General features: G+C 43.8%; 1 protein-coding gene across 1 annotated transcript in view; it reads left to right on the top strand.

Moving 5' to 3' along the window:
- The window catches only part of DNER (delta/notch like EGF repeat containing), a 267,700-nt gene that overhangs the window by 221,374 nt on the left and 31,859 nt on the right, over window positions 1–14,467 (top strand). Inside the window, exon 9 of the mRNA XM_036997832.2 lies at window positions 12,471–12,593. Within this exon, the coding sequence (XP_036853727.2) occupies window positions 12,471–12,593 (123 nt within the window). The remainder of the gene's footprint in view (window positions 1–12,470; window positions 12,594–14,467) is intronic.

The raw sequence follows: 14,467 nt of genomic DNA on the forward strand, positions 1-14,467 counted from the left end.
AGCGTGTGGTCACTGATTGCTTGAGGGACAAGCTGGGCCCCACTGCGCTTGCCGTGCTGTGGTCAGAAGTGCCTTAGACGCTTGTCTTCCTAATTCATGATTTCTTCCCAAGTCTGTATAGACTGAGCCTCATCCTTGCTCTATTTAGAGGAGTTTCATTTTCCACTTTCAATTATTGTCCATATTCTACCAGGGTCTTTAGTCACCAAATAAAACACCCACTTTTGATTTTAAACAGCTTTATGGCCTCTTCAATGAATGAGTGCCTTATTTTTAGGCATCTTTAATATGTATTCAGTAGAGGCAATAGGAACAAAATTTAGGAATTATTCAAATAACTGATAACTCAAATAAATGTTCCAATTTATTTGCATTTTGAAGTTTTCTTTGTGATCCAATTGCCTGAAGGTACAGTTCTGGTGGTTAATTTTCTCCATGAAGTTCTTTAGCTGAAATCGTGACTGCAGGAGTCAGCTCCAGCCCTTGTGAGTTTACAGCCCTCAGTGAGGGTGGTCAGGTGGGACGTGTGTGGTCCTGAAAATGTTCGTGATTGATTGTGAGAAATTTCCTTGGTGTTTCATGGCTGTTAGGATTTAGCATATTTCCTTGAGAACGGCAGTGACTCCCAGGCAGGCTAGAGGATTCCTTCTGTGCGTTGTGCCTTTCTATGTCCCTAGTGATATGAGAATGGAAGCAAATACACCTGGTAAAAAATCTACAGTCTGCATCATGGGATTCCATGTGCCACAATTTTCTGGAATAATCTCAATCACAGTGTTTTTTTTTTTCTATCACACACATCACTTTGGTACCAAACTACACATCCATGAAGCCACTGTGGTAGAAGGTGCATAACTTTGTGAGATCCTGTTTCTCAATTTTTGGTTTGTAAAAATTATTGTTACAGATTGTCTGCCACTCAAAATTTTCTTTTTAATGAAAATGTCTTCCCCAGCTTTTCTGGGATCTAATTGACATACAGACACACATACACACACATACATACATTGTGTGTGGGGTGTACAGTGAGTTCATTTGGTACACGTATATATTGCTAACTGATCACCACCACAGCATTACTTAATATCTCCACCATGTCACATAATCACCAATTTTTTTTGTGGTGAGACCATTTAAGATCTACACTCTCAGCAACTTTGAAATCTGTAGTGCAGAATTATTAGCTATAATCACCATGCTGTACATCAGATCCCCAGAACCTGTTCATTTTATAGCTGGAAGTTTGTCCCCTTTGACCAGCACCTCCCCTTTCCCCCACCTCCAGCCCCTGGCAACCACCACTCTACTCTGTTTCTATGAGTTCTGCCGTTTTCTGATGGTATTCCTTTCAGCTAAAACGTTTTTCCCGTGGGTTTAGGGAGCTGAATAGAGATGTGGGGAAAAAATATTGCACTTTCTGATCTGAATTTAGACTTGTTTCCCCTCATGCTGGTTAAGTATATATGACTTCCAGTCAGACAGTGAGACACTATAAATGTTTGCCGTTTCTATAACCTTATTATTGTACCTCATTTTGGCCTTCCTTTTCAAATTTGGCATTTGCTGTCAGCTTGGGATTCCTTTGCATTACTTTCTTCCCTCAAGCAAGTCACAAGCAGTGTCGTTTCATTTAGATGATTTGACTGTATGTTCCACTGTCAGTTTATTTATTTGCCTGTGACTGATACATGTTCTGACTGTGTGTTTTATGGTTGGCTTACTGATATGTTGAGGGGAAGCTGTGGCTACTAAAGCACTTGCTGTAGATAATTCCTGCCATTTCCCTGCATTTTTGAGAATCAGAGTTGTAGGAGATGTTATGTGCTTTGCTGCTCGACAGCTCATCATGCATCAGGATCATGTAGAGGGCTCATTAAGCCGGATTCCGGGCCCAGCCACAGAGTGTCTGCCTCAGTAGGTCTTGGGTGGGGCCTGTGGAAGTTCACGGGGATTTCTAACAAGTTCCCAGGGATGCTCCCGCTGCTGGTCTGGGGACCACACTGCGAGAACCACGGCCTCCTGTGATGAACGCAGACACCAGCCCTTCTGAGGGCAAACACCTCAAAACAATATTTAATGATCACTGGGTAAGCGGCAACTTAAAATCAAATTTCACCAATAGTTTGTGAAATAAATTAAAAAGAATGGGCCATTTAAAAAACTTCCCTGTACTTAAACCTTTTAAAATTCCCCTTTGTAAATACACATAGTTGAATGAAAATAGTCGTCTAGGTTTTATTTTTTTCTCCAAAGTCCTGCAATAGAACCTGAATCCTGGATTCACCCTAACGCTCCCCTGTTGTCTCTGCTGGGTCCTGTGCCCATGTTGGTGCACCCCAAATGGAAACACCTCTAGAATGTGAGGGCCCGATGCCCACCGTGCCCACCCCCCCAGATCTCTCCTACATCCCCCTCACCTCGAGTATAAGCCAAACCCTTTTTACATGTATTTATAAACAATCTAGATAGTCAAATGAGGTTGTGGGAATATGTCTTTAAAACATTTTACTTGTTTATAAACAAACACACACCGCAATGATCTTTAAAATCAAGTTGTAAAATATAATCATTATATTGAATCTTGAATCTTGGTGCCTGAATCAGTATTATAAGCATTTGCATTTTAAAAAGTAATTTTTATAGGAAGTCCATAAAAAAAATAGGCCTCTTTATAATGGATGATTTTACCTGTAGCTGCCATATGTTTAGAGGACATATTGGTGGATTTATTTGTAAATAGTAAGGAAGCATATGAATGTTAAGCTTTATTGTTAAAGGAAATGATGTTTCTTCTTTAAATACCCTCATCCCCTTGTGCCATATATTTCTCTTGGCCTCCTCCTTTGTTAAACTGAGCAACATTTTTTTCTTGTTGTGGATGGCATAGACCGCAGGGATAATCCACCCTCTAGTGGCCAAAATCATCATGAAAAAAATGAAAGACATTAGGACAAGGCTAAAAAAATTAGGAAGAGATGGATTTTTTCATGTAACCTAGTTCTGAAGGAAAATCCAAGAGGAAGGCTCCAGAACTGTTCAGATCAACATAGAAAAACATCCCAAGATGGGCAACTTTAAGATCAAAACACCCTGTGGATACCCAAGTACTTCTGTTTATCAGGCTCACTGTTGGGCGCTACTGACTTCTGAGGCCCTTCATAAGCGTAGACACAAAGCAGCTGTGTCATCTAATATATTCTGTCATTTGTTCTTAAGTGTTGAGGAGAATGCTATTTGTAAGGACATAACTCAATCCCATTTGCTTCTCTGCCATATATTTAAGATGTTTCCCCTTCAAATGCATGATTTACACCATTTGAATAAATCTAGAGATCATTCAGAATTTTTAACATCTCCAGAGATTTTTCTTTCCTACATCTTGAAAGATGCAATTCTCCTTTTAAAAAGGTTTCTTTATTAGCAATGCAACTTATTATGATGGTGGTTCCTTGTGCCTTAGAAAGTGTCCCCTTCTAATAAGATTGGATCTTTTCCCTCTAACACCAAGAATTACCCTCATCACCTTCCTCTCCACCCCACAAAAATACCCTTCATAAAGTCAGCCTTTTTCTGATGTTGCCAGTTCCCCTACCGTCTGGTCAAGTGCTAGAAACGGAGCCTGGTTATCACTTCCTTTGGTAGTTAACAGCGTGATTTGGAGCTGCGGGCCTGCAAATCAAATACTGATAAAGCATCTATGTTATCATAGGTGTTACTGAAGCAACACCTTCCCATGGTAGAAAATAAGAAAATTTGAATATGCATATTTAAAATCTTTTTTTAAAAAACCCTTCCTTCCCTCCAGCCAATAAAACTACTGACACAGTTTGGGGAATATATTCTTCCCTGCATTTTTATGATATTTGTCCAAATCAGACATTCGTAAAGAACTCTTGCCATATTTATTTGTGGGAAGGTTAACTTGCTCTCCGCTTCCATTTGCCTAGCAAAGCCCATTCACTCACTGTGACTGAGCACCTCCTACATCCCCCAACCTGGGTGCTGAAGAAATGAGAAGGGAGCAGACAGTTGTGGATAAAATACAGAGTTTGAGATCAAAGATTGAGCTGTGAGCCAGTTTTGCTGCCTAGCAGGGAAGCAGCCACAGCACACAGGTTAGTTCAGGGATGAGGCTGAAGAAGAATAAGGGGTAGGTTTTTAAAAGCCAGACCTCAAACAGACCCTTTCTCATATTAGAAACACCCAGGCATTTGAGCGTCTGACCGGTGAAATCTGGGCTAACCAATCTGTACCAGCGCCGAGCTGGTGCTGTCTGGGTTTTTCCTGTAAGTGGTCTTCGCTGCCCATATGAAGCAGTGACTCAGGCTGATGGCACCCGCCCTTCAGGGTTATGATGCTCAGGTCCTTTGCTGCACAAGTGACACAGGGCACCTATTTAAGAACTATAGTACCTGCATTGATGTTTTAAATCAGGTTCGCAGTGCGGTCAGCAGACCAGGTGACCGAGTGTCACATTTACTAGGTACATATTATATGCCAGGCACTGTGCGCGATGTTTCCTGCACTACTGCCTTCTGTGCAACAGCAAGTGCACATCATGCTGGGAGGGGGGCAGGGCCCCTTCTTGCATAAGTGATCTTGTGGCCACAAGTGCCCATGAAGTACCTCTATGGAAGATGTCGCACACTGCCATTGGGGCGGTGATACCCGGATGGCCCAGAGCTCCCCACCTGCAGACCCTCTCAATGCTGGGTTGCAAAAAGAGGTTAGTGAAAAGAACATGGTGCCAAATACACTTTATTTTAATAAAAGATAACTTGAGAAGCAAGGATCCTACTTTGTCTCTCAATGTTCAAATCCCTCCTCAGCCCCCATGCCCCACCACCTTGTTGACCCTTTTAAGGGCACCACCCAAGGCCGTTAGACCAGGTGGTGATGTGGCTGCACAGGGGACCCAGGACTTCTGTGGCAGGGACTCTCTGCTCGGTGTAATTCCATCGTGTCTGGACCAGTTTCTCTTCTATTTTCATGTGTTTCTTTCTCTCTGCCTTTTATTCCCCAGTCTCATTTTGATCCTTCTGGGGTCCGTCTCCCTCTTCCTCTCTCTTTTCTTCTCCCATGTCTCCTCCTCTTTCTACTCTCTCTCTGTCTCCCCTCTGACTTCTTGTATCTTCTAACTGAAAACCTTTCTTTTTCAAGTACAACACAACAGGTCACCTCAGTGTCTTGTTCAGTGCTTGGCAATACGGCCAGAATTCAGCAAATATTTGTTAAAACGAACTGATGTTTTTTTCTTCAAATTGCTTGTTTTCCTGGGAGAAACTGTCAATTCCTTTAGTTCAGTTAAGATCTACTCCTAGAAAGTGATTCCACATGCCCTTTCATCCATTCCCCATGCCCAGCCCCATCCTGTTGATGAGATTCTGTTGTGTTTGACAGTTCCTGGAACAAAACTGGCTCGTAGCAGGGGTCTCAGTAAATGTCAGTTCCTCCGTTCCTTCTGAAGCACTTGAAGCTCCTGGGTAGGACATGCCAGGAACCTAGGGCTCGCCTCATCGTCTCCCTCTTTCCCATCTTACTCATTACAAAGTTATTTCTGTTTACTGGCTCTTAACATTTATTTATTCTCCAGCTGGCCCTGCCATGGCCCTCATCCCAGCCCTGTGTTCTCCAGGAGTATTGCAGTGGCCTCTTCACACTGATTCTTGTGGATCTTTCCTCATTCTCTAGAGGTAGCTGAAGTGATCTTTCGGAAACATAAATCTGATTTTGTCCCCCAGGACCCCATTCCATTAAAGGTGTCACCTGGTCTGGCACCTGCCTGCCTCCTACTTCTCATCTGCCCTTTGCTCTTTGGTAGCCCCCAGCCCACCTCCCGGATGAGCCCTGGGCTGTGCTCCCCCCACCGCGGGCCTTCTGCACAGGCTGTTTTCCCTGCCTTGAATTTTCTCATGACCCCTCCAACCTCGTTGATACCTACACGCTATCTCAGCTCCCTGTCCCTTCCTCAGGAGAGTCTCCCTGGTGCCCAGCTAAGTCAGCCCTCCTGCGTCCCCTTTCTCCTGTCACCCTGGGGCCCTCACTGGCTGTACTTACCCTATTATAATTTTACACTTACTTGACTGTTTGGTGTCTGTCTCTTCTAAGTGTCCCTAGTAGAGGCATATGTCTATTGTCACACAGCTGTGGAGCCACAGTGATTAGCAGAGTGTGTGGCACACAGTAGGCATTCAATAACTGTATGTTGACTTAAAGAATGAATTAATTGAGGAGGCAAACAAGAGACTCAGAGAATTCCCAGCTTCACCCCACGACTCTTCAAGGCAGCAGCAGCTTGCAGTGATGGGGGACCTAAACTCATTGCCCGAATAGTTAGGCTGTGACGCGGAGTGGGCCCTCCTTTACCCATCCTTTCAGAAATCTAGGGAGGGAGGTATAAATTTATAGATGGCTCAGCAATAATAGGGAGGTTTCAGAATCTAAAACTGTAATGCAGCCTCCATCTACAGCCCTTCCAATTTATTGTGAATAAGAGCAACAATAATGGCAACATTGACTGATCTGTGTCTTTTCTCATCTATTTTCTCTGTGGCTCAGGTGCCTTGAGCAATGAAAGGATAAGAAATTAGGGAGTAAAAGAAAGAAGCGACATCAGCAGCCACTGTCCACCTACCAGCTAATGCTCTGTATTTACATGATTTCTTCCATATTTACAGCTATTTTATTTTTCTTTGGTGTGTGTGCATGTGTGTGTTCATATAACAGGAGCATAATTACTGCATGAGGTCTGTACAGATTATCAGTATCAGCAGGTCAGATCTGAACACTTGATAGGATTAATGTAGGCAGATTTTCCTGCCTATTTTTCTATTCTTACAAGGATTTCTTTGGTGAACATAGCAGCGAGAGAGAATGAGATACACACACACACACACACACAGAGTTTCCCTCGAAGCAGATCTCTCTACACAGTACAATGAATGCATTGCCGTGCTGAAGGCTTCTATGGTGACCGGTGAGTTTAGCCAGAATTTGAAAATTCACAGTCATATTAATATAATAGGGTTATTGTTTCTTTGCTCACGTCTTTAACTCCAGTGGGTGATATGTTGGGAAGATTTATCTCCTGGGAACTAGCCTGGACTTAAATCAGGGAGTCTTGGGTTTTGACATTTCCTCCATTCAACCCAAAAAGGAGAGGAAGACACCCTATGAATTGCAACACACCCTTAAAGGAACCATCCACATCCCCTCCACTTAACTGCAGTCCGACCTGTTTGGTGAAGCAGAAAAACAAAACCCCAGAACACTCGAAATTCACCGTATTGCCTTGAATGCCCGGCCGCGGGGCAGTGAGTGGGGGCTTCTCCGGTCGTCCTGAGCGCGTGGCTGGTGTGCTCTGGACACCCTGCTGGTTTGCTTTTCCTGAGGCGGCAGGAAGCAGGCCGCCCCCAGAGGTGGTACAGAGATGAGCCTAGAGTTTGGGACATTTCAGAGCGGGATGTGACGGGAGACGGGAGGAAGGGGCCGGAGGGTGGCCGCCGCGAGGGGCAGAGCTGCGTGGTGTTGATGGTCGTGCTTACATGATGTCGCTTTGGGACGGTGTTGGGAGAGAAGACACCCAAGAGGCAGTGGAAGGCCTTGCTTTGAGTGGGGAAGGTGGGAGTCAGGTGCCTCTTAAAACGGAGGCGGCAGCGTGCTCTGATCGGCTCAGCCCCCCGAGGGCCGGCATCCTGCGGAGTCCGTCCCCCAGGACCTTGGCCTTCCCGGGAGGATGCAGAGGAGTCCCACCGAATGGCAGAACGTCGGGCGCCCCAGGTTCTTGGTAGTCAGAGAAGGACCAGGTGGGGCTCAGGCAAGGCCTGGCAGCAGTTGGAAAAATGGGCTTGAATAAACCGCATTTCGGGGGTTAGTTGCCTCGAAGTTGATGAAGTTTTCTTTGAAGAAAATCTTTGGAAACAGAAAAAAATGGGACCAAGCTCCGATCTACGTGGATGGGCAGATGGGGAAGGAGAAGCTGGATGAGGGCAGTGGGCAGGGGTGAGACGGAGGAGAGGGGCAGGCGAGCCCACGGAGAGCGGTGGCCGGAGCCAAGAGAGGAAAGCGGATCAAGGAGGGCTGGTTGGCGGTGTCAGAGGCTATAGCAAGGGACAGTGACCATGGATTAGAAGTTGAGGGGGGTGCTGGGGACCCTCAACGTCAGGCTCTCAGTGGGGGCTATAAGGCCCTTTAGAGGGAGACTTAGAAATTGGTGGTGGAGGGGATTCTTCTCACGAGGACCGAAGGGTTCTACTCGGATCGAGTGGGTATGGGCCAGAGATATCAAACATCTTGTGATGTGTAGGATGACTGTGCATAGCAAAGAATGGCCTGGCATCCTTCAAAACTTTGGGCTGTCCCGCTGGTAATTTGCGTAGGTGAGAACTCTGATCATAATTTCTCAGGCCTAAAACCTAACTGCCTTCTTCACACGTGCAGCACAGTTTTTAAGATACACTGAGTTTTCCTGGAATGTACCTGCCAGGTAAACCAAGAGAAGGCTGTACCAAGAGTTGTTCACCATTCTGGAAAATCACTTCACAAGAGCAAGAGCTCTTGGGGAATTTAAGTCACCGATAAAGCACACCTGTAGCTGTGAACAAAAGCAAAACGAAGTGAAAAACTCTTCTGCAGATAATCTTATGACACTGCTCTCTGAAGTAGCTTCCCCCACCAGTTACTCATCAAAACTGAGTTGATTTCCTTCATAACACTTACAACTGTCTGAAATCCTATTTTTAACTTCGTTCTTGGTTATTGCTCAATAACCAGCACCCAAAATGCTACCTGGACCTCCCAGAATGAGCCCCAAGTTAAACATGCCCCAAATCCAACTGGTCAGCTTCCCCTAAAGCCCGCTGTTCCTTTGGTCAGACCAATTTGTGTAACGACTACACCATCCACTCAGCCTAAACATGGCAGCCACCCTGACCGCCCTTCTCACTGCCCACATCCAGCCGGTTGCTGTGTTCCGCCGGCTCCAAAGAAGTGGCTGAAGCTGAATATTCAGGAGCAAGTCATGCAAAGATCATGGGTGATGGAGATCAGTGCCCTGGGAGGGGTCTGTTGAGTCCCACCCTTCTGATCTTCTATTTTTTAAAAAAATTATTTGTTCTAGCCCAGATATCCTAGACCTGGGCACACTGCCCTGAGTTAATTTGTTTGCCCAAATTAATTACCAGCAGGGGGTGGCAGCCTCATTTTCACAGAAGCCTTCTCTTTTGGAAGGAACAACTGTCTGTTCAAACAGTCTGATTTAGGTTCTTTGGCACCAAGTAAAAAGGGTGCCTTGACATTTCCATAAAGACATTTAAATGTTACTGTCTCTGAAGACACAGTTTTAGAATATGAAATCCTTATATTTTTTTCCCCTAAGGAAGCAAAACATCACCAGCTTAATTATCTCTGTAAAATAATTTCTTCATTTGCTTTTCGTGTTTCTAGTGGAAAAAAGATATTCTTACAGTTTTCAAAAAATGAAAACAGTTATGGATGATTTCATGAAATTTGCTTTTGATTTTTATCTACATAAATAACACCTCGATTCAGAGGTCAAAGGTGCTTGTAGGGTTATATATTATCCTAAGTTGATTTTGAAAAATCTGTCAAGAGAACAAATGCAATTGAAAAGATGCTGTTTGTGATTGTGGGTTCACACTGAGAAGAAGCCGAAAGACACGTAACTCTCTCTTTATACATAAAAATTTTAAACCTTGTGATAAAAATCATATAGCATGAAATCTACCATTGACAAATTTTTAAGTGCACAGTATTGTTGACTATGTGCACATTGTCATATACGTCATCTCTAGAACATTTTAATTTTGCATTACTGAAACTCTATATTCATTGAACAGCAACTCCCAGATTTCCCCTTCCTTCAACCGGTGGTAACCCCCGTTCTATTCTTCTGAGAGTTTAACTATTTTAGATACCTCATAGAAGTAGAATCATGAAATATTCATCCATCTGTGACTGGCTTATTTCACTTAGCCTATGGCCTCAAGGTACATCCATGTTATAGCCAATGACAGGATTTCCTTTCTTTAAAAGATTGAATAATACTCCATTGATGGGCATTTATATTTTTTCTGCCTCTTGGCTATTGTGAATAATGTTGCAGTGAATGTAGGAATCCACATATGTCTTTGAGATTCTGTTTTCAATTATTTGGATAAATACAAGTGGGATTGTAACTCACATGGGAGTTCTGTTTTTAATTTTTTGAGGGCTTTCTATACTGTTTCCCGCAGCAACTGTACCATTTTATATTCCCACTAACAGTGTACAAGGGTTCCAAGTTTTCCACATCCTTGCCAAACTTGTTATTTCCTCGTTTTTGTTTTTGTTTTTGTTGCTGGATAATGGTCATCTTAACAGGTGTGATGTGGTATCTTATTGAGGTTTTAACTTGCATTTCCCGGTAATTTGTGATGTTGAGCATCTTTTTGATGTAGCACAGCAATACCTGTTGGCCAGTTGTATTATCTTATACCATTCCCAGGGAACAACTCAAAATGGATTACAGTCTCCAATGTAAGAACTGAAACTATAAAACTCCTGGAAGAAAACATAGGGGGAAATCTTCCTAACGTTGGTCTTGGTAATGATTTCTTGGATATGCCGCCAGAAGCGCAGTCAATGAAAGCAAAAGTAGATGGGTGGGTTGAGGGGGGAGGGGGTGGCTGCATCAGCAAAGGAAGTGATCAACTGCGTAAAGGGCAAAAAAATGGGATAAAATGTTTGTGAGCCATATATCTGATAAGGGGTCATATCCAAATATTAATAGTGTAAAAAGAGATATTTTCTGTTGAATCTAGATCAGGAGTCAGCACGTTTGTTCTGTAAAGGCCCAGAGAGCCAACTGGTCTCGGTTACAGCCACTCCATCTGCCGTTGCAGTGCAAAAGGTATCCATAGACCGACGTAGATAACAGGGTGTGGCTGTGTCCCAATAAAACTTTATTTACAAAACCAGACTGGGATGGATTTGGCCTGTGGGCAGCAGTGTGCTGATTCCTGGTCTAGAGCAGGGTTCCCCCATTTGGCTTTACTAACATTTTAGCTGGATTTCTGTCTTGTAAGAGGGTGCTGTCCTGTTGATTGGAGGAGGTTCAGCAGCATCCTTAGACTAGAGACCAGTGATAATTCCTTCTCCTCCATACTAGTTGTGACAAAAATATGTCTCCAGACACTGCCAGATGTCTTCTGGGGACAACATTGCTGTTAGTCGAGAAGTTTTGATCTAGATGACTGAACTCCTCCGATGAAGAGGAACAGGAAATAGTTCCGTAAGACGACAGAAAAGTAGGGTAAGACCGAACTGTAAACCATAGGATGTTTGTTTCAGGTAGGTTGAGATCTCCTCAAAGGGGCCATTATCACTGCCTAAACTTGGAAAGCAGTTCAAAAACAACTGAAATGGCAACATACTTGAAAAGTGCTCTGTTCATAATGCAAATATGAGTTTAACCTACTTTGGTGATAGGCACGAGAAACAAAACAGTCCAACGCATTAGCAGGTCCTAATGGGACTTTCTGAGTTTGAGGGTTGGCTATGCATTGGAAATCTGGAAAAAAGCCAGTTGTTCTAGTTCCCTCTTGAGCAAGGGTTTATTTTTTCTGCTTATCTGAGTTGAGAACTACACAGGCCGGGTGAATTATGAAAGTGCTCACATGTTTCTCATTGTTTGGACAGGGCCAGACAAAAAAAAAATGGCCCGGCTGCACTGCAAATTGGCAGTAACACATGTTTTTGAAAGTTAAAAACAGCAGAACATTCATGAGTGAATCTCAAAGAATGTTGTCTTCTTATCCTTTAGAATAAACACCTGTTTTGTAAAGAGACACCATCTTTGTTGAGAAACTGTTGGTTTCTTTTCCTTCATTGCTATTATTCTATTTTTAACAACTAAAATCTTTTAAGTACAATTTAAGATGTTATTAGATAATCATAATCTTAAATAAACAAAAAAATACATTTCATGAGGAATTTCAGTTAAGCCACAGAAATACCTTGATCCTTTCTACTTCAATAAAGCCCTCTTTAGTTACTGTATCTATTTTTCTAATTGACTGGAGGAAAAAAGTGGTCCACGCCCTTGAAAGGAGGTGTCCCTCCCATCTGTGAGTCCTGCCGTCATCACTGTCTCCTGTAGTCACAACAGATAAACTCAGTAAATCAGGTCTCCAGGTCTAGCACCATTGGGCATGATGTAATCATGAGACCATCTGGTGGATAAATGGGATCACTTCTTTTATACTTGGGATCATGAAAAAGGGTGATAGGAACAAACTCTTCATACCTTCTTGGAAATCCACATTTCAGTTATACCCGAAAGACCCAGCTCCTTAAATCCATCCGTCTGTGCCGTACTTTCCCATGAGTAGCCAGCTGCCTTCCTCGCAGGCTGGTCTGGTGTAGGTTTAAATGCAATGCGTTTAATGGCAGGCTTTCTCTCTGTGCCTTAGGTTACCACGGCCTCTACTGTGAGGAGGAGTATAACGAGTGCCTCTCTGCTCCCTGCCTGAATGCTGCCACCTGCAGGGACCTCGTTAATGGCTATGAGTGTGTGTGCCTGGCAGAATACAAAGGTGAGTGAGCGCCACTTGGCCTTCTTGTGACAGAGTGGCCTATAGGAGCAGATGCATTTCTAAATTTAAATGCATACATCTCTAATTGGAGCATGAAATTATTTAGAATAAAAATCAAATGCTGGAGGTGGGATGATGTATGGGGCGAGGAAACCACTTGGCAAGTCTCAGGCTCCCTCCTGATAAACTGAAGGATCTCTCTCCTGCCCTTTCCTCCCTGTCGCTCTTCTCTGTTGAGTGTGTCTGTAAAAGGCTGATGATCAAAAGCGGTATTCGGGAGGCTGCCAGATGTGGATCAGGGGACGTGGCTGTGGGAACCACGAGAGAGGGACATGTGCTGAGCTGCAGGGCTGGCTGGACAAGGCAGGATGCCGCGCTCTTTGGCTCGGGAGGCAGGTGGAATCTGACACACTGGCAAAAAAGTTAATTCTCATTAAAGGAGTCAGTTGGGAGGGAGATGCAAGTTCATCTGAGTGGACGTGTATCAATCAACTCACTCTGGAAAGACAGCCGACACTGGTGGAGCATTTATAATGTGCCGACCTCGTCCTCAGCCCTCATGTGCACTAACTCCTGACATTCCCATGGTGACAGCGTGAGGTGGTAATGGTCCCTGAAGCCCTTTCATCTGCCAACCGTGGGCTCACTGGTTCCCAGGATACCCTCAGACAGTACTGTGCCAGGAGAATGACTGCTGTGCACATTTCTCTAAGCCACGACTTCAGGGCTGGGTTTAGATTTTTGTAATGCTTTTGTGGGCTCTGCTTACAGTCATTTCACTTAACCTCTTGCCCCCGTCACTGCTTGCTTGACACCATCCATCTGCCTGGTGACCTTGTGTCGCAGCAGCAGTAGCTTCTGTGTGAATGGACCCGCCTTTCCTTAGTGGTCTTTCGGGTGAGCCTCGAGGGTTTGTAGGCCACATGCATGAACTTGATCTAACCTCTGGCTGGAGGGGCTGAGGCTGGGCCAAGTCTTTGTTTTATGTTATCATCTGATGCTTCTTTCAGAGTGTGGTGCCCAGTTAGAGCCAAACAGCTTCCATGAGGGCAGGTGTGCTGCCCTCCTCTACGTGGACTTCAGTTCTAGGGCTATCAGAGTGCAGGCAGATGGCAGCGATGTGAGGGCTTTGGTTCCAGACCACTGCGATAAAATGAATATTGCAATAAAGTGAGTCGAATGAAAGTTTTGGTTTCCCAGTGCACATAAACATTATGTTTATACTAAGCTGTAGTTCTATTAAGTGTGCAATAGCATTCTAAAATAGACACCTTAATTCAAAAATACGGCTGAAAAACACTAACCATCATCGAGCTTTTGGCCAGCCATGATCACTGATCACCATCACAAATATAATAGTAATGAAAAACTTTGAGCTATTTCAACAATTACCAAAATGTGACACAGGGCGAGCAATGCTGTTGGAAAAATGGTGCTGTTAGACTGACTGGATTCAGGATTGCCATAAACCTTCAATTTGTAAAACCCGCAGTATCTCAGTAAAGCAAAGTGCAATAAAACGATGTATGTCTGCATTGAGAAAAAGGGAGTTTGCTCAATTTTGGAAAGAATAAAGGAGCAATGGATCAGGATATCTAAATGGCTCATCCTAATCATGTCCCTGGCTTCCTGTTGAGCCTGGATTGGTTGAGCCTGGATGGGTATACAGGTGTATACTGATTGCTCTTTGTTTTGTCAGAGATGCTTACTGAGATTTTGAGATTCTTCACTGAGATGATTAATAGTAGTGGATATGCTTCAAAAATCCAAAACTCCAAAATTCTGTAGTTTATGATAAAAGTTTTGGAAGTAAATTTTATCCTTGTAAATGACAAAGTCATCATGGATATGAATCAGTATGACTGTGCCCCCAT

The sequence above is a fragment of the Manis javanica genome, chromosome 12 (assembly GCF_040802235.1).
Source record: "Manis javanica isolate MJ-LG chromosome 12, MJ_LKY, whole genome shotgun sequence".
NCBI lineage: Eukaryota > Metazoa > Chordata > Mammalia > Pholidota > Manidae > Manis > Manis javanica.